This window comes from Ceratotherium simum, chromosome 17, assembly GCF_057802395.1.
Source record: "Ceratotherium simum simum isolate JZ-2026a chromosome 17, ASM5780239v1, whole genome shotgun sequence".
Classification (NCBI taxonomy): Eukaryota; Metazoa; Chordata; class Mammalia; order Perissodactyla; family Rhinocerotidae; genus Ceratotherium; species Ceratotherium simum.
The window spans coordinates 30349851-30369109 of record NC_141916.1 but is presented as its reverse complement, the minus strand read 5'-3'; the positions used below and the strand labels follow the sequence as shown (position 1 = coordinate 30369109).

The 19259-nt window shown below is 38.4% G+C and overlaps 1 protein-coding gene across 1 annotated transcript in view; it reads right to left on the bottom strand.

The window, feature by feature from the left end:
- Positions 1–989: 989 nt before the first annotated feature.
- PKP2 (plakophilin 2) overlaps positions 990–19259 on the bottom strand; it is an 81666-nt gene continuing 63396 nt past the window's right edge. The window contains exons 7-13 of the mRNA XM_014795885.2: positions 18598–18715; positions 17550–17714; positions 16449–16622; positions 9295–9448; positions 4202–4391; positions 1352–1439; positions 990–1206 (exon numbers count right to left, since the gene is read on the bottom strand). Of these exons, the coding sequence (XP_014651371.2) occupies positions 1138–1206; positions 1352–1439; positions 4202–4391; positions 9295–9448; positions 16449–16622; positions 17550–17714; positions 18598–18715 (958 nt within the window). The 3' untranslated portion in view covers positions 990–1137. The remainder of the gene's footprint in view (positions 1207–1351; positions 1440–4201; positions 4392–9294; positions 9449–16448; positions 16623–17549; positions 17715–18597; positions 18716–19259) is intronic.

Genomic DNA, 19259 nt, shown 5'->3' with positions numbered 1-19259 from the left:
AGTGGTCTAGACACATTTTCTCCTCAACATAATTTCTTCGTTTTTCTTCTACAGAGTTTTCTTGACTTAAAATAATGGCTTGAGGAAGATCACATGAGAGTTAGTGGCTCTGTGGTATTTTTTAAATGTTGAGCAAAGGTGGGCTGGTTGATAACATAATTCATTAAAATGAGCTGTGTCTTCAGTGCCCTGGGCTGGCCCAGCAGTTTGAGAGGCCTTGGTTCCTTTTGTAGCCAAAGAGTAGAGTCCATTCTCTCACCAGCCCATTGTAGTGGCTGAAAAAGTCCGGGAAATAGATTACACTGAATGCTACAGTTCAGAAGAGATTTTCATTTCACGGTGGTGTTACAGGTAATGTATTTCCTTGAGCAAAACTTGCGTTTACTTAGTGTTTAGAGGAAACATTGAATTTCATAACCACAGTTGCCTTTCTCTGTGGAAAAGATTTTTAAGTTTGCTATGATCACTTCCTTTCAATTTCTTTTTCTTACAGTCATGCATGCTCTGTGATCTAAATTTCATAAGTTCATTTAAAATCAGAGAAAAAATTCAAGAGGATAGAAACAAGCACAAAGTAAACAAACATATAATTTTGCCATTAAATTTTCTCCTGGATAACTGCAAATACTTCTCGTCGTTTCCATTCTGTTTCAACACTGCAGACCAACACACTTGTGGCTCAATGGTGAAGCGACGTGCATGAGTGACAAAACATGGAAACCAGATAAAGGAACAAAAATGTAAATCAAACTTTTAAAATCCTAGTAATACAACAGCTTCCTTCTTTATTTATTCTGTTAATGTCCATTCCACATAAATTCACATTTTGGTTCCAGGAGGCCGTGTACCGTAAGCCCTGATCATAAAGACCACTATTTATAGAGGGTAGAATTAAGCCTGCCGACAGTATCTACTGGTGGCAAGCTTGCAAAAGTCTTCTGGAAGACAATAAAATTATACTCTGATTATTTGTTTTCTGGATTTTGGGGACCATGGAAATAGAAAAGGATAGAAACAGGGCATGCTTTTTTGAGGTTTCTTGGGCTGGGAAGTAGAAAAATAGGTGCTTTCCTTTGGGGCTTTTTTGTGGCTGACAATGGTGAGGCTGACATTTCTGAGGGCGCTTCTCCACTTTCCTCAGTCTTTAAGGGAGTGGTAGGCTTTGGTAGTCCGGTTGTTGACAAAATCTGTCTTCTTAAACTGAGCCTTTGGAATAAGCAAACAGAAATGTGAAAGGTAACAACATCTTCACAAAGAAAATGCAGTTTTTAGTGATATCTCACTAGGGTCAAGATAGGAAGGCCATTATTATCTGGCTGTTAACTACAACACGTCTTTTTGGCGTTCTTACCTTCTTATAGGCATTATGGAGCTCTGTGTGCGTCCACAAAGAATACAGGAGAACAGAGGCAGCTTTACTTGCTTTGCTGGAAGCACAGCTGAAAAGAAGAAAAGGACATCTCGAGATCAGTGAGAACGTGTGAGGCTTCTGGATGCTGTCTTTGGACACTCAGTAAATCTTCTTTAGCTGCTGTTGCTCAGTAGCCATCCATTAAGTCAGGCCACTCACCATGACAAGTGAATTAGATGGTGAGCTTTGAAAGCCAGGGGCCACGTTGTTGTTGTTTCTAAATTATTTCTTAAAAATCTTTTTAAACCAGTAGCATGGTGCTAACCAATAAGCAGTTTATAGAGCAAATTCCTGATATTTATAAGGAATATATCCTTAGATTTTTACAAATCCTTGAATTTATTTATAGAATAAAATTTAGATTTGTATATTTATATCATATATTTAAAGACTATTGGGCCGGCCCCGTGGCTTAGTGGTTAAGTGCGCGCGCTCCGCTACTGGCGGCCCGGGTTCGGATCCCGCGCACGCACTGACGCACCGCTTCTCTGGCCATGCTGAGGCCGCGTCCCACATACAGCAACTAGAAGGATGTGTAGCTATGACATACAACTATCTACTGGGGCTTTGGGGGAAAAATAAATAAATAAAAATTAAAAAAAAATAAAGACTATAAATATATTTGTATATTGATAACGTATATTTATAGAATACAAATGCAGGAAAGTATGACTGAACAATATATATATACCTCTTAGACTTAGTGACTCTATGAATGTAGAAGTAAAATAATTTTTTTGTTAATAAAATAAATTCTTGTTGGAGCATTTGTTAAAATAGTTTTGAAATTTCTGTGTTTTTCTACAGAGCAAATGGAAAATGTGTTCCTGTTATAAATCCAAGTCACCACCGAATCTGGCATTGTACCTGGTTTTTGATGTTCAGCTTTTAAATTTGCCCTAAACTTTCTGTTTTTGGCTAAGGATCCTAATGCTTTCTTGGATCTCTTTCTCTTCTATCACCTGAACTAGCACGTGGCTGAATTTCTTCTTTTAACAAAGAACCAAACATTTTATTTTTCATATCCCAGGAATTTGTAAACACGTAACTGAGAATAGAGGATGCAAAGCTGTATGGAGAAGCACACGCTGGGGTCATTCACTAGCCAAAAGCCTTTCTCTTCCACACGAGCCTTGCATGAAGACTAAGTCAAATCAGCATCTTACAGATTTTTTTAGTACCTCATGGACTTTTCGGAGTCACTTGCTAATAACTGAAGTACTAATAAATCCATGACAGTTATTGGTCTCTGATATTTAAAATTGGAAAAAGTTCTTAAATTGCAAGGGTTTTATATTCATAAAATTTATTTATAAGTGGGTTGGTTGGCACTTGGAACTCATTTATTCAAAGATAAAATGTTGTAAATGGCAGTTGGTTCCCAGGCTAGCCCATACGTTACAGGTCAGCTATACAACACTCTAGCAAGGACGGAGCAGCAGGCACAACTGTTAGAAGCTCCTTGTTGACTTTTTTTTGAGACAGGACATGTGAGGACTAGGTCACAAATGGAAACTCAAGACAAAAAATGAGCAGAATTGCACATCCTCATATGTTGCTAAGCTAGAAGAAGTTTCCAAAAGTGATGGCGTATTCCCATGTGCTTCTTATGATCTGAATGCTCAAATAATTAAAATCATATGGTCTTCTGGAGATTTGCTTAGAAGTTTCGATGACTACTAGCAATGGTCAGATCTATTCTGCAGCAATAATTCATTCTTTCCACAAAGACTGAGCAACTGCTATCTGCCAGTCTCTGGTGACAGGTGAATATTCCCTGCTCTTGGCGAACTGACATTCTAACCAGTGCTCCTTTTAATCATGACTCTGAATGTGGTCTTCCTTCCGTGTGAACTTTGCAGAGGAGGGCTGCAGAGCACAAGAGGCCTAAACCAGATAGGGCTGTGGGGGAGGGGACGTGAGTTCATTCCAGGACACCACAGACCCCTATGCGTGCCTCTGTGTGGCCAAGCACACATCTGTCCACTACAGGTGGCGTCTGTTTGCTCTGCAACCCATTAGAACTGGGCTATAATAGCATTTCTTTTCTTGTTTGGTTATTCACAAAAGTAACTTGTATTTAACAAGTCAAACAATTCAGAATTATATAAAGAGAAAAAGGTAATAATCTTCATGCCCCCTTTGGATCCCATCACTCTAAACTAATAGGAATAATTTGGTTACACAAGGTTTTTCATTGTCTTCCTCACCTTTTTTTTAAATGGGGAAAATTTAAAGACACAGAAACAGGGAGGTCAGGTGACATATGCATTAAACCTTCTATTCTCAAAAGGGAATAAGAGGTGGAAGAGATGTGATAGAGAAAGCAGGAATTTCTTGTTCCGCTGCCTCCTACTTCTCCTCCTTGTGCTATCACTGCTTCTTCTAAGCCACCTGGGGTGACAGTGGCTCCACAGATTTAAGTGAGGAAAAGGGTATTTCCCACTTTGCCTACATTCTGCCGTTCTTAAATCACAGCTGTGTCTCTGGGAAACAAATTAACTCATCAGGTCAATAAAATGCTGGAATGCACTACTCAGAGAAGCCATGGAGTTTGACTATCTCTGGATATTTCAGAACAGAATGGGCAACTATTTGGCTTGGAGGATTCAGTTTTTCACTTGCCTCATCACCAGGGACTGGACCAGATGATCTGGCCCAGCTTTACAATCTTGTTTTTGGCCATGTCGCCCATGGTACTCCATGACTGGACATTCACAACTGAATTCTTTACACATGGGAGTGGTGGGGGGGAAGCGACAGTTGATGGGCAGATGCTAAAGGACTTACGGATCGCCTGAGCTGATGGTCATAATTTTCTGCAGGCCCCCAGTGTTTAGAAGATCCCGAGCATTCTGGTAACTATTCTGGATGATATTGTTCAACGTGTAACAGGCAGAGGCTGTAGTTTCAATTAGAAGATCAGTACTCGGCGCTGTGTCGGGAATTATGGAAACCAAATCAGGTAGAGTTTCTCTGGCTACAAAAATGAAAGAAAAAGAACACTTGATTAAAAAGATTATTTCTTAACCTCAAGATCCCAATACATTTTGGGTCAAGAACATTTTAAAAAGGAAACATGATTAATAAGCATATAGAAAGATGTAACCTCTCTAAGATTCACATTTTAAAAAGATTTTTAAAAAGATGATACTCTGTGCTCAGTACATTGGAAATCTTTTCAGAAAGCAATTTGACAGAAATGTCAAGAATTTAAAAAATTTTCACGTTCTTTGATTCAGGAATTTCACTTCTGGAAATTCATCCTAAAGATATCACTTTAAAAATGGAAAGAAGCTTTATGCAGAGATCTTTATTATAGTAGTATATGTAAATGAAAAATTATAAAAAGCCAAAATATTCCAATAATAGAACATGATTAACTAAAATACAGCTGACAAGGACATTACACATCTCAAAACATATCTATGAAGCATGCATAATAACAAGAAAATATGTTAATATCTATGTGAAAAATCAGTATATTTATTTATATAAAGAATACATATTATAACATCAGGAGAGAAAATACACATAAGAAACTTGAGAAGAAATACACTAAAATATTAACAGGACTTGTTTTTCTACAATAGTATTGATGGTGACCTAAAAATATTAAAAAAAAAAATTATCTGAAATGCCCAAAGTTTCTTCAATGCACTAATAATACTATTATTAAAAAAGAGAGAAAGAGACTACTTCAAATTTATTTTTGCACTATGTAAGTTCTTGGTTATAGGGTTTTAGTTTGGCTTTTTTTTTTTTTTTTTTGGTGAGGAAGATTGGCCCACAGCTAACATCTGTGCCAATCTTCCTCTATTTTGTATATAGGACGCCCCCACAGCATGGCTTGATGAGCAGTATGTAGGTCCACACTCGGCATCCAAACCTGTGAACCCTGGGCCGCTGAAGCAGAGTGTGCAAACTCTACCTCTATGCCACGGGGCCAGCCCAGTTTGGCTTTTTTTTGGTAGTAACAAGAGAGATATTAATATTTGATGATTTCATTATAATTTGTCCCATGGTGTATATTTTGGGCAATATGAATATGTACTTGATTTTCTGCAATAATTCTTTTCACATGTTTTCTTTTTTTTCTCCAACTACTTTGGACTCTCCTTAAAAAATAAGAGAGCACGCTTCTATTGTTTTTGTTGCTCCTCACAGCTCTTTAATACAGTGCTGTGTTTATCATGGTTGTACAACAAATATTTCCACTTAATTTTATTGTTCATCTGAGTTTATGTGGCACCTTGAACTGCACTTCTCTCTCTCTGATACTGGATTGTAATTAGTTATAAGCATGTCTGAATTCCAAATGGGGTGATGGTTTCTTTGAGGACAATTATCTTATTCATTTCTGGATTTGCAGCATCTATCACTGCCTAAAACAGATAGGTACTCAATAACAGGCACTGAACGATATGTCATCCTTTGATAATACCTGGACCTGATTGACAGGAAAGACACACCTTCTGCTCAAAGGCCTGAACACTTTCTTTTTCACTGTTCAAGCATCATAGCATAGTATTAGGAGCTCAGAGCTCAGCCTCTGAAGCCATGCTTCTTCAGGTTTCAGTCCTGTCTCTGGCAGTTAATGGCTGTGTGGTCTGGGCAAGCTATTGAACCTCTCCATGCTGCATTTTCCTACTTTGTCAAATGGGATAATAATAGTATCTATTATTTTAAGGGATTAAATGAATTAGTATGTGTTAACTGTATCACAGTACCCTGCACATACATAGTAAGCTCTCAATAGACGTGAGTTATTTTCAGAAGGCTTCCTCCTTTTAATAAGTTAAGCCACAGAATGAAAGGCCTTGAGAACATGAATTTTCCTTTCACTGAATTTAGGTCAACGACATGGAAACAAGTCTGAGACAATCCAACAGAAAATGCCCCAGCATCTCTCTGCAGGCTGCAGCACTGGCTGCTGGGACTAGGCTGCCCACATCGAGAACAGTACCTGCCGAGAGAGTCCCCCCCCCCTCTCTCAGCACCACCACCAAGAATGTCCACTTCTGTGGATCAAGTTTAAGGTTGAAACTAAGGGTCATGTCAGAGGAGTGGTGAGAATTAGAGAAATTAGAGTCTTTAACGTTTTATATCGTGTTTGTTTTTCTTAGAAAAGTATTACAATTGTTTACACGGACAAAGTTAAATACTACTATATAGTAAGGGAGGTCATTTGGTCTCTTGGTGTTTCTCTCTCTCCACAAACACACACAAACAAACAGTGGGCCTGAATAAATACATTCACTTTGGGACAATTAAAATTGGATCTTTAATAGTGACATATAAAAATTAAAGGCCGTATCATGATATTGGAGGGTTACAGCTCACTGTCATATTGTTGAGATTTTAATGCTCAAACTCAATACCTTAAAAAGCCAAGACCTTAGCTGGATGTCTGAAAACATCTGTAACAATGAATAAATGTGAATTGAGATTTGAGAGATGCATCTAAACACTTCCTGGTGCTTGCAAATACACGATGTTATCTCATCCTTCGGAAAACACTATGAGGTAGTGATTACCCATCCCACTTGGTTTAGATCAGTTAAATGACCTAGCCAAGGTCGCATTGCAGGATGCAGATCCATGTCTTCTACGTTATTTTGTCACCATGCTAAGTTGCCAATCTTCAAGTTTTTAAGACAATATAAGTTTCAAGTTTATTTCTGTAAATCTAAATAAAATGTGATGACGTCATCCCAGGTCAGCACGTGGAAGGTTTTACCTGGCCTAGAAATCTCTCAAGAGAAACACAAAGCATGTATTTCAAACTGACTTTCATTTATTCTTGGCTATTAATACCCTGAATCAAGACAGGCCCTTTTACTCAAATTATATATTTGATATAAAGCCAATTTGGAATTTAAAAATTGCATTTGGCTTGCCGAAACCACTTCTCTCTGTTGTCCTGAAAATGAGGGGAGGTTTATCAGTGGAATTATCTTATATAAACTGTGGGGCTACAGCTATATCTTACCAACAGCTAGAGAGCTGTAGAAACTGAGACCGACAGCATTTCTGCCCTGAAGGTTCATGCATAATGTGTAAAGTGCAATTATTTTCATAGGCAGTGTTTTAAAGATGGAGTCAACATTTCATTTGGAAAAAGAAAAAAAAAAACTCAAACAATAATACACCTGAATTGAAGTGCAGCACAAAAGTCCACATAAGACAATGGGGAGAACACTTTCATAATTTTGAGAATGCCTATGGCAAGGTTTCTTTTAGATTCACTGAAAAATTTCCAAGCTCGCTCTATATTTATAACGGGCACAAAACCATTGTATGAAACCGCTCGTCCAATGTTGTGCTGCTGGCTCTCTTTGGAAATGACATTATTAAAACATTAACCAGAGACTTCAGTATCTCTTTTACGTGTGTAGATTCCAAAATAATCCAATCCATTGAAAAAAACAAAAACTTGTTTATAATTTTAGTGGAATTTTGTGAAAAACTGAATTTCAAGTTGTCAGGAATGACTAATTTATGGAGCATTAGGAAACATGCTTTATTTTATTTTATTATTATTGTTTAAATTATTTTATTGAGGTCACATTGGTTTATAACATTGTATAATTTCAGGTGTACATTATTATATATCAGTTTCTGTACAGAGTGCATCATGCTCACCCCCAATAGTCTAGTTTTTATCTGAAGCATGCTTAATTTTAGTATTATCTTCCTATTATCTCATTTTATAATTCTTGACTTGATTCACAAACATGTATGAGATACTTCTAGTATAAAGCAAATGAGTGAAAAATTATGTTATTTGATAGCATAACATAGTTACCATCTTTGTCAATAATATAGACTCTCAAAAAAAGGAGCAAATACATTTCATTGTATTTATTCTAAAAGCCATCTACACATAATCTGCTATATTCAGTGACTCCTTCTTTTTGCTTTTTTTTGTGTGTGATTATCTATTTTTTTCTAGTCTAACAACGGCCAATCTTCTAAAGTGAACAACGACTGCGTGTGTTTTTATAATGTTCTAGAAGGATGGTTCCCAAGCAGGCCACAAAGAAAACATTCTGAAAGACAGCAACATGGATTCAAAAGATTTCACTGGCTGGTGTAGCTGAGGGATGAGCTATGCCATCAAATACATTACTCATCTTGTTAATTATTAGTATGGTATACAATTTCTCTTATGTAGTGATAAAAACGAAAAAAAAATGCTGGATATTAAGAAAAATCCTATTTGAGACACAGTGAGAAAGCCTACCCTTGACATCTGGGTGCACAAAAGCCAGGTGTATTTATCACATTCTGCTCCTTTTTTTTTTTTGGTGAGGAAGACTAGCCCTGAGCTAACCTCTGTTGCCAATCCTCCTCTTTTTGCTGAGGGAGATTGGCCCTGGGCTGACACCTGTGCGCATCTTCCTCTACTTTATATGGGATGCTGCCACAGCATGGTCTGACAAGCGGTGCAACCATGCACGCCTGGGATCCGAACCTGCGAACCCGGAGCCGCTGAAGCAGAGTGCGTGCACTTAATGGCTGCACCGCCAGGCCGGCCCCCTAACACATTCTGCTCTTTATTCATATTTTCAGTTCATCATTGTGAAAAGAATGTGATAAAGACAATGTTTTCTGGCATTTGTATTTGCAATATTGTACTTATTACATCTAATTTTTTTTTTTTTTTGTGAGGAAGATTGGTGCAGATGATCTGAAGATCTAGGCCAATCTTCCTCTATTTTGTATGTGGGATCCTGCCACAGCACGGCTTGAGGAACAGTGTGTAGGTCTGCACCTGGGATCCGAACTTGTGAACCCAGGGCGGTGGAAGCAGTGTGTGTGAACTTAACCACTACGCCACTGGGCCGGCCCCCTTCATCTAGATACTTTTACTGACTCACCAATTTCATTCTGCAGTGAAAGATTCCGAGACAGATTCCTCAGCAGGGAGACGGCAGTCTTCTTCACACTGGGATCGCCGACGTGCAGCATCTTCCGGATGTGCTGAAGGCCATTCTCCTTCTGGACAACTGTCTGAGCCACGGACGTCGGCATCTGTTTTGTGAGACGTGTCCTATGAATGCTATTGCATTTGACTTCACGGTGAGATTAAGCTTTTCTGTAGACTACCAGAGGTTGAGCAAGATGTTTTAAAAACTAGAGCTGTGATGAAACCCATCTAAAGATAACATTTTTAAAATTCTTATCAGGTTTTCAATTTAATTTCTGGATAAAAACAGTTTATTCAGTGTTTTTAAACACAATATTGGATCTGGTTAGCTATTACATTCTTTGTACCTTTGTTTATAAATTAAATGGGCCTGTCTTTTCCTTTCTTGTAATACCATTATAAGTTTTAAAATCAAGGTTACACTAATGTCACAAAATTAGTTGGGTAGTGTTTTCCCTTTTTCTATTTTCTTGAACTATTTGTGTAATACATATTTAATACACAACTATTTGTGTAACACACAAAGGTGTGAATAATCTCACCTTATTGGGTTGGGTAGAATTTAGCTGTAAAACCAACTGAGCTGAGAAAAGTTTTAAAGGGAGATGTCTTTGATTATTATTTCAATGTATTTACTGATTGTTGGCTTATTCATCTTTTCTGTTTCTTCTTGTTCGAATTTTGGCATTTTACATATTTTAATAAACTCACTCATTTCTAACAACCAGTTTATTCTGAAAGAGATATTGGGCTTTTAAAGAAAGGCACGTATGGCTAGTTAGATTATCTGTAATTATATTCTCCGTATCAGAGCTGCATGTGCAAGTTGCTGGTCCAGGTCTAGGTCCACTAGAGGCAAACTTATTTGGAATTAGGCTGGCCATCTACTTTCAGGGGGTCTGGGTACCAATCAGATCCTTCCTAGCATCAACAAACCTCCAATAATACTAGTGCCTTAGCTTGTGTCTGCAACTTTATAGATTTCTGTTTGAAGCTAATTTGAGGCCACCATGCCAGAAATTCCTGTAATTTTTGATCATTCTTCAGGGTGTCTGTCTATCTTCTCTGTTTATCTTATCTAAACACTGCTTATTTCCCCCCATCTCTCTCAGATTGCTCTCTTCCACTCTCCACTGTACCTTCTAGAATAGGGGTTTTTAATATTGGGTACAGGATAGGTTTCAGTGGGGGACAGGAGGTCCTTAAAACTATTTTTGTGTTTCTAATAAACTCTTTTTTTGTGTGTGTGAGGAGATCAGCCCTGTGCTAACATCTGCCAATCCTCCTCTTTTTTGCTGAGGAAGACTGGCCCTGGGCTAACATCCGTGCCCATCTTCCTCCCCTTTATATGAGATGCCACCGCAGCATGGCTTGACAAGCAGTGCGTTGGTGTGCGCCCGGGATCCGAAGCAGGGAACTCCGGGCCGCCGCAGTGGAGCGCCCGCATTTAACCGCTTGCGCCACCAGGCTGGCCCCTTTAATAAACTCTTATAGGGAAAGGGTCCATAACCTTCATTAGACACCCAAAATGTCCATGACTCAAAGAAGTTTAATAACCACTATTTTATTTTATTTATTTTTTTAATTTATTTTTTTTGTGAGGAAGATCAGCCCTGAGCTAACATCCACACCAATCCTCCTCTTTTTGCTGAGGAAGACTGGCCCTGCGCTAACATCTGTGCCCATCTTCCTCCACTTTATATGGGACGCTGCCACAGCACGGCCTGACAAGCGGTGCATCGGTGCGCACCTGGGATCCGAACCCGGGCCGCCTGCAGCAGAGTGCGAGCACTTAATCGCTACGCCACGGGGCCGGCCCCCAATAACCACTATTTTAGAAGGTTTGTCTTATTGTAAACAAATTATACTTTGTCTTTCACTAATTTGCAGAACATTCCATGACTATTTGCTCTCCTCTGAGAAGAATCCTTCCCTATAGCCATCCCGAGAGGAGGCTATTTATTCTGTACAACTCCTGTGTCTTGGCCAAGGAGGTAGGTTTAGCATTCCTCTCTCTTCCCAATGGCGTATCCAGATAATTATGTCTTCCCTCATATGCAAAAGCTCTGCTCTTCTGAGTCACTGCCATCCAGCTCTATCACCCCACTGCATTTTCGCTGTCATCTCAAGGCCTATTGGTCCTTTCCCAACATCCATTGGAGGCTTTGGAGCCTGACTCAGAGCCTTCTCCACCTCCTGTCCATTGTAGATGACCAAATTAATTACCTCACAGTTCCTAGACTTCCCAAGAGTCATTAGCCTTCATCTCTTCCGTACATCAGCCACTCAATTCCATGGGCACACAGAACTTGTGTTCACCCCAAAATACCTTTCTTCTGAAAACATGTACTCCAAGGTCTGGCTCTGAACACAACTTCCTGTTCTCCTTGCCCTCTCTCCCTCACTCCTACCATAATTCTTCTTCAGCCTCATCAAGAACTCCAGCCCTTATACCTCGGCCTTCATTCCCTGCCCTCAAGTGATCCACTGTCTCCTGCCTTAACTTTCTTATTTAGATGAGGGTACATGAACCATTACATCAAACACTATCTTTCTACATCATTAACTCTCTTGTTATTCTAGCCTATTTGTCACCCATCCATCAAAACTGCAAAGCTGACTTTATACCTGGCCACCAAATATTGCTAGAGTTAAATAGGGCATTTGCAGATTGGTACTTCTGCAAATTTATGGTCTCCAGTCTCCACTAGGAGTTCAAATCTTGCTAGTCAACTTGATGTTTCCTAAGTGCCCATGGGGATTTCAAAGCCTTACGCCAGAATGGTCCTTCTAAATTTAAAATGATTATGTTCCACCTCAGGTTTAAACACTGTAATGACTCCCCATTGCCCTCAGAATGATGTTCAAACGTCTTAGCGTGGCACATATAGTCCTTCACAGCCTAGCGTCTTCTGTCCTCTCTTTCCTTACCACTACTTGCTAACTCTCTAGGTTAAATTATACTAAACTGCATATCTCTCCTATTAGAAAATAAGCTCCTTGAAAGGAGGAAATGGTCTTATCCATCTTTTTTTCCCTCAGTGCCTTGTATGGTGCCTGATGATAGGTCCTATATAAATGTTTACTGAACTGAACCTTATGAATAATATGCTATCAAGTTTTCCTGAAGATCTACTATCATCTCAGAAGGTGTATGATGAGGATCAGGATGGATTAAAAAGTCACAAGATATTTATTTTTAAAAATTTTTGTTTTTCTTTTACAACATGACATGCTTTTAAAACTAAAATCTTGTTTTATATGTATATCATACTACGCCATTTAACGATATAGTCATATATAATAAAGAGTTTGACATTAGTATATAAAAATGATCACTGGAAACATGCAGCTCTAGATGAAGTCTGGATCCTCAAACCACATTTGCTCAACTAGGGGAAAGGAGCGCAGTCTTATCGATTCTCACTCGCTGAGGGAAACGGGAGAGTCTGAGGCGGGATGGTCTTTAGAATTTGCTTAATAAGAAAAATAAACAGACTTACCAAATAGAGATTTTTTATTCCAGCTTCAGGAGCTATGTGAGAATGACTATTAAGTAGTTGGTCAACTGTTTGCAAATAGCACTTCTAATTCGTATTGTCCTGATGATTAATGAGGTTGGGCACCTTTTCAAATGTTTATTGGCTACTTCTATATTATCTTCTGTGAAGTGCCTGTTAAAGTCTCTTGTCCATTTTTATGTTGGGTTGTCTATCTTTTTATTGTTAACTTGATGAGTTTTTTATATTTTCTGGGTACCAACCTTTGTTACTTATATATGTTGCAAAAATCTTTTCCCACTCTGTAGTTTGCCTTTTTATTGTCTTAACAATGTCTTTTGATAGCATAATAGAATAAGCTATTCATTTTAATGTTGTCAATTTATAAAATATTTACTTTATGGCTAGTGCTTTTTGTGACCACTTTTAAGAAATCTCTCCCTATTCCAGGTCATGAAGATATTCTTCCATGTTATTGTTTAGAAGCTTCATTGTTTTCCCTTTCACACTTAAACCTCATGGCTGTAGGAACAGCTTTTTGAGTAAGGTATGAGGTAGGGGATATATTTTGTTTTTTCCCAATGGTTATCAAAGTAAGTGCCATTAAACTGTTTTAGAAACTTGAAAACCGTTCATTTCAATGACTTTTAACTTTTACTATCCAATGTTTAATCTTTTAATTTATACTGTACTTCTAATTTACACCGTATTTTTAATTTATACAGTACTTATAAATTTATACTTAAGTTATACTATACTTAGAGAGTTTGCTAAATGGATAAATTTTATCAATCCATCTCCTTTCCTTATTTATTACCAGAATGACCATTGTATCTGAACTAATCAAGTTTAATGTAGCTTTACTAAAAATCACTATCATAATGTTACACTTAAATGACATAATCTATCTTTTACAAAGCTATTTATTTCAGTTTAGGTTCTTTGCCATTTAAGGCACATGGCCATCAGTTGCTTAACGCTATCTTAGTTATGAACACATGGTTAATGGATTGGATATTTCCTGGAACAAAGTTTAGCAGCCTGCTTTTCTTTTATACTCAACGATTCCCTTTAGAAATTATAAAACCAAGTATTTTTATCATACCATCTAAGCATAACAAAATTAGGAAAAGTAATAATTAGAAAGGATATACATATAAGTCAAAATTTTAATAAAAAATATCTCATAACTTAAAAGAATAAAAGGTCCTTATATCATTGTCCCAGGTAGCTAATGATTTTCTCCTATAAATCTCCAGTCAAGTTCCACTCTAACAACCTTGAATACGAATCAATACCAGTTTAGCGTGGGCCTCCTTTTTGCGGGACTGGATTAGTCTGAGGTTAGATATGATTTTAAATGCCTTGACACAATTAGGACAGTTATGAAGATATTTCCCTTGCCTGGGTCCGTTTTGGACTTGGTATCTCTTAGCATCTTACTTTTCTGTTTATTTGTTTATTTATCCCAACTTGACTATTACCAAATACAGGGATTTTTGTCTTACTCACCACTATATACTTAGCACTAGGCTAGTGCCTGTTACGTAGTAGGAGCTCAAAAATGTTTCTTTAATAAATGAATGAAGGAACGTAGGATCTATGTAATATACTCATATTCAGAGCTTAAGTGCACAAATATCCCTGCATCTTCAGGAACATGGAAACATTTCTGGACAGTTTGGATTCCATGAGAGATCTTCGAATGGAAGAGGCTAAAATCCAAGTTTAAAGGGTTAGCTCATATGGAACCATATTCAGAGCAGAGTGAGCTTAAACACATACACAGACACAGAAGAATTTAATTTCTGACATTTTCTTTTAAGTTGGCTACGAGTTACTAAGAGAGCTTCTGTAGTTTGGAAAAGTGAATGAAATAGTTTTGGGAAACCTAGCACGAGAAAATGGGAAAGTAAAATAATAAATTAATGGCCTTGTGTCATTCAGGGCTCCTGGTAGTTCCCCATTTCTTTCTTTTTGTGCAGAAGTACATTTTGCAAAAAATCAAAGACATTAAAGTTTGGTTGTATTTTTGGGGGGGAGGGAGTTGTACTGTTCTTTTTTTTTTAATTGAGCTATAATTGACATACAACATTAATTTCAAGTGTACAACATAATGATTTGATATTTGTATATACTGCAAAATGATCACAAGTGTAGTTAACATCTGTCACCATACATAGTTACAGAATTTTTTTTTCTTGTGATAAGAACTTTTAAGATTTACTCTGTTAGCAACTTTCAAACATGCAATACACTATTATTAACTGTAGTTACCATCCTGTACATTAATTACATCCCCAGGACTTATTTCTTTTATATCTGGAAGTTTGTATCTTTTGAACTTGGTCGTATTCTTAACCATAGTGCTAAGATAAGAGAAATACTGGTTTTACCATTTCACAATTTTATTCAAAACAGAGCAAGCTTCTGTGTAAACACATTAAAGAATGCATATGATTTCTCAAGTAAAGAATAAATAATATTTTTGTTACCTATAAGAGTGCGTTTCTCTATGAGGATGGATAATTGGAGACTGTCCATATAATGAACTATTTTGGGGGAGTTTATTCTAATCATTTTATGACAAAGGCAAAGAATATAAACTTAATTCAAATAATTAAATATTTATAGAATTGCTAAATAGGTAGCAAGGTATAAAATACATGGGGGACAGAATAAGCTTTTACTGTTTTATACGTTTTGACTTTGCTGGTATAAAGCAAGTGCACCTGGAAAGAGAAGCAGCTCTTTATTTTGTAGCTGAGTTTCTGGGATACAAAAGCACAGATGTCCTTTCTAACTCCACACTGCAGTGGACATCTGTTGTTTTTGCCTGCCCAGCACTCATTCTTCCTTTTGGTAATAGCACTCTGACTTTCCATGAGGGAGATCCTCCTTTACCATGTCAGTCTATGTGGTACAAGTGGCAGTGACCCCCGCCTGCTCAAACCCACGCCCCTGAAATTCACATGTGGGCACAGTACCCAGACCTGGGCAATCAGAACCTCATAGTCTCCTAGCCACAGGTACTGGTTCAGAAATGGGCAAGTGAGACTCATTCTCTGAGCTCTTAACGGAGCTAATGGGAAAATAGTAGTGACTTTTCTTGTGGGGACACTGGGCTGGGTAAAACAGAAGCCTGCAATCATTGGTGGCTCTCTTTGCTACCATATAAGGAGAGCCTTTGTGAACTAAACCAATAGAGGAAAACAGAGTCTAGAGATGGGGAGTCATGATTACAGTTGCTGGGGCACCTGCGTCCTGCCATGATGGAAGGAAGACCTGCCCCGGACGTCTTAGTTATACAAGCCAAGAAATTCTTCTTTTTTACTTAAACCAGTTTGAGGTAGAACTCTGAGACTTGTAACTGGAAGAGCTCTGACTAATATAACTATCTACGAGTCCTTCACTGAAGTCTGACTTGGCTTTGCAGAAGCTGAGGCTGAAAGTCCTGGAGAGCTGGAACAAACTGGCAATTCCTGAGAACTGTCCTGACGAAAGTGAGGAAACTGCTCGGACCTCACTGTCTCACTGCTGAACCTAATGTGGGTATGTGGACAATGCCATTATTTTAAAGTAGACAAGCAGGCACGATACTCACTGGTCCACTTCCCGCTGTGAGATTCTGGAGAGCCCCCAAGGATGCTTCCTGAGTGTAGTTTCGGACACTCTTGGCGATCAAGGACAAATACATCCGTATCACGATGGAATGCCACAGCCACTCCACACCCTTGGGGTTGCTCTTTTCCTCTGGCATTGGCACGTCCTGGTATTGCTAACCACACACACGATGAAAGCCAGAATTAATGCCTTCAAGTCATTTCTATAATTCCATACCCAAACCCACAGACCAGAAATACTGTCCAGTCTAGAGAGACTAATAATTTGCATAATAATAAGCCCTTGAAATAGAAATGAAAGAGCATATATGTATGATTTCCAATCACTTAACTTTTAGCCCATGATGATTATTTCTCCCTAATAACACCGCACACCCGGCAACTTTACATTTCACAGTGAGAGAGAATTCAGAGAATTAAGCATAGGCTGCTCTGGAATAGTTTTCAGGCCGCTGTTAAGTTAAAAGCTAAATTAGTCACAACCACTCTGAAGATAAGAAAAACAGGCCTCTTCCCTCCGAGTCTAGTGAAGTTGTCCGGGATAGCATCAGGATTCTAAATTTACCAGTTGTTCTCCAAGTTCACAAATAGCACGATACTCTGAGGAGTAGGAGAGGTCACATTCTTTCAGTTTTCATGAAATGCCAGTATGGACAGTATCCCTTCCTATGGGGTTTGCTTTTGGGATGTCCAAAGTTTGTTTTTAGAATGTCCAAAGCTGTATATCAGGGCTGCTTTTAACGTTAAAAGAATTTATACATCATTGGCTATGTTGCATTAAGCTTATTTCCTAAGCTATAGGGCATACAGCAGTATGGTTTAACGACTAACAATGCAAATTTGGAGCCTGATTGCTGGGGACTGAATTCCATCCTCTCCACTAATTTGCTGAAATATTCTGAGAAAACTGATTAACCTTCCTGTACCTCTGTTTTCTTATCAGTAAATGAGGGTATCAAAAATACACACCTTGTAATGCTGACATAAGGATTAAAAGAACTTAAAATAGTACCTGACATATACTGAATACTCAGAAATACACACACATACACACTTATTCTTTCGAGCATCTCCCAGTATACCTCTTTTACTTTCCTGCTTCGACTGCCAAAACACCCAATACTTTTGTTGTTGTCAGTCTGGATATTCCGGTTTTGAATATAGATACTCTGGGTGTATCTCTCTGGGAGCTCTGCCTCCAGCTGGTAGGAGAGGTTATGAAGAATGCACACACAGTTCTCTGTGGCCTGAGAAAACAGGACAGGAATATTGTTCACATACATATAGGTATCCCTTTGCAGGGGTGACATCACAGGACTTCTTAGGCTTTAGATCTTATAAGGTTTACTGGATGCAAGAGGGTGTGCTTGGGCTGTGGGGTGCCTGGGGGAGTGGAAGGAGTGTGGCTTGGAAGGCTAACACGAGATCATGAATGGTCATGAGCACAGTGCTAAGACATAAGGCTGAATGTTTTAAACACTGAAGAGCCTTTCTAGTTTACTTTTTAAAGAGTGTGTTCAGAACGATTACATATTTTAGATGCCTAACTTAGGAGCCACACAGAGTTGGAAAATAGAGGAGATATTGTTTGCAGGGACCAACTGGGAGGCTATTGCAATCATCAGCACGGAAGATGCACGAACAAGGACAGCAGTAACATCAGAGAGGAGTGGATAAACTATAGGGCATTTCAGAGGCAGAACGCATGTTATTTGCTGCTCAGTGGATATGGGATGTGAGGGAAGGGAGGCAGTCCGAGATTGCTCAGATTCCTATTTTCATTGGAAGGCTGGTGATAATTATTAAGAAGGATTATACAGAGAAGGAGCAAATTTGGGGATGAGGGAAGAGATGAATTTAAGTTCACCGCTCAACATGTAGCATTTGGGCTCCTTTCAAACATCCATAGGGTTGTTAGACAGAGAGTTGGAAATTTAGGTTTGGAAAGCAGAAAGAAACACGGGGCTAGATGGACTTGAATATTTCTACGCATGTATGGGGAAATCATAAGCTCAGCAAATGAGTTAATGAATGAAGCTAACTGTGAACAGCTACTTCCAAAATACCCTGAAGAATCTTAGCAAGACAAAACAGTAATTCAATGTGAGAGATATCTAACTCTTGAATTACCTTGTCATCTGGCTGGTAATCAGCAATGGTTCCTCTGACATAATGGACCAGGGAGTCAATCAGTCCATCACACCTTCTCATCACTTTCCTCCCATCAGGGCCTGCCGAACTCATGTTTCTTTCAGGAAAAACAAACAAGCAACCATAAGACTTAGGCCATGTATCCAGTAGGCCTTGGTTTCAAAGCTTTACTTGATGCTTCTTCCAAGGGTCTGGAAAACTGGCAAATTTGTAAAAGTGTGACAAACTTATCTTGGTGTCAATAAATCATCAATTGCCTAATGGTCACCAAACCTAGAAACAACTTCTAAATATATTCATACGACATGTCATCATGTCGATGAGAGCCTTCTGTCTACTTCACTCCAAGAACCAAGGTCATAGCATTATTTACTCAATCTTCACCCCATTTTTGAAAGGGGTAGTGAGGCAAACATATTGCAACTAAAAGAACAAATGGTACATTAGACATGGCAGGATATTAGATGTCCAAGTCCCAATTTTTCCATGTCTTAACTCGAAGTAACTTCAAGTTACTTAAATTCTCTGGGCCTTGGTTTCCTCATTTGTCAAGATAGGATGTTGGACTATATTATTTGGGGGTTTTGTAGGTTTCAGCATAAACTATTATTGACAAATATTAAATGAGATGCTCTAAAATG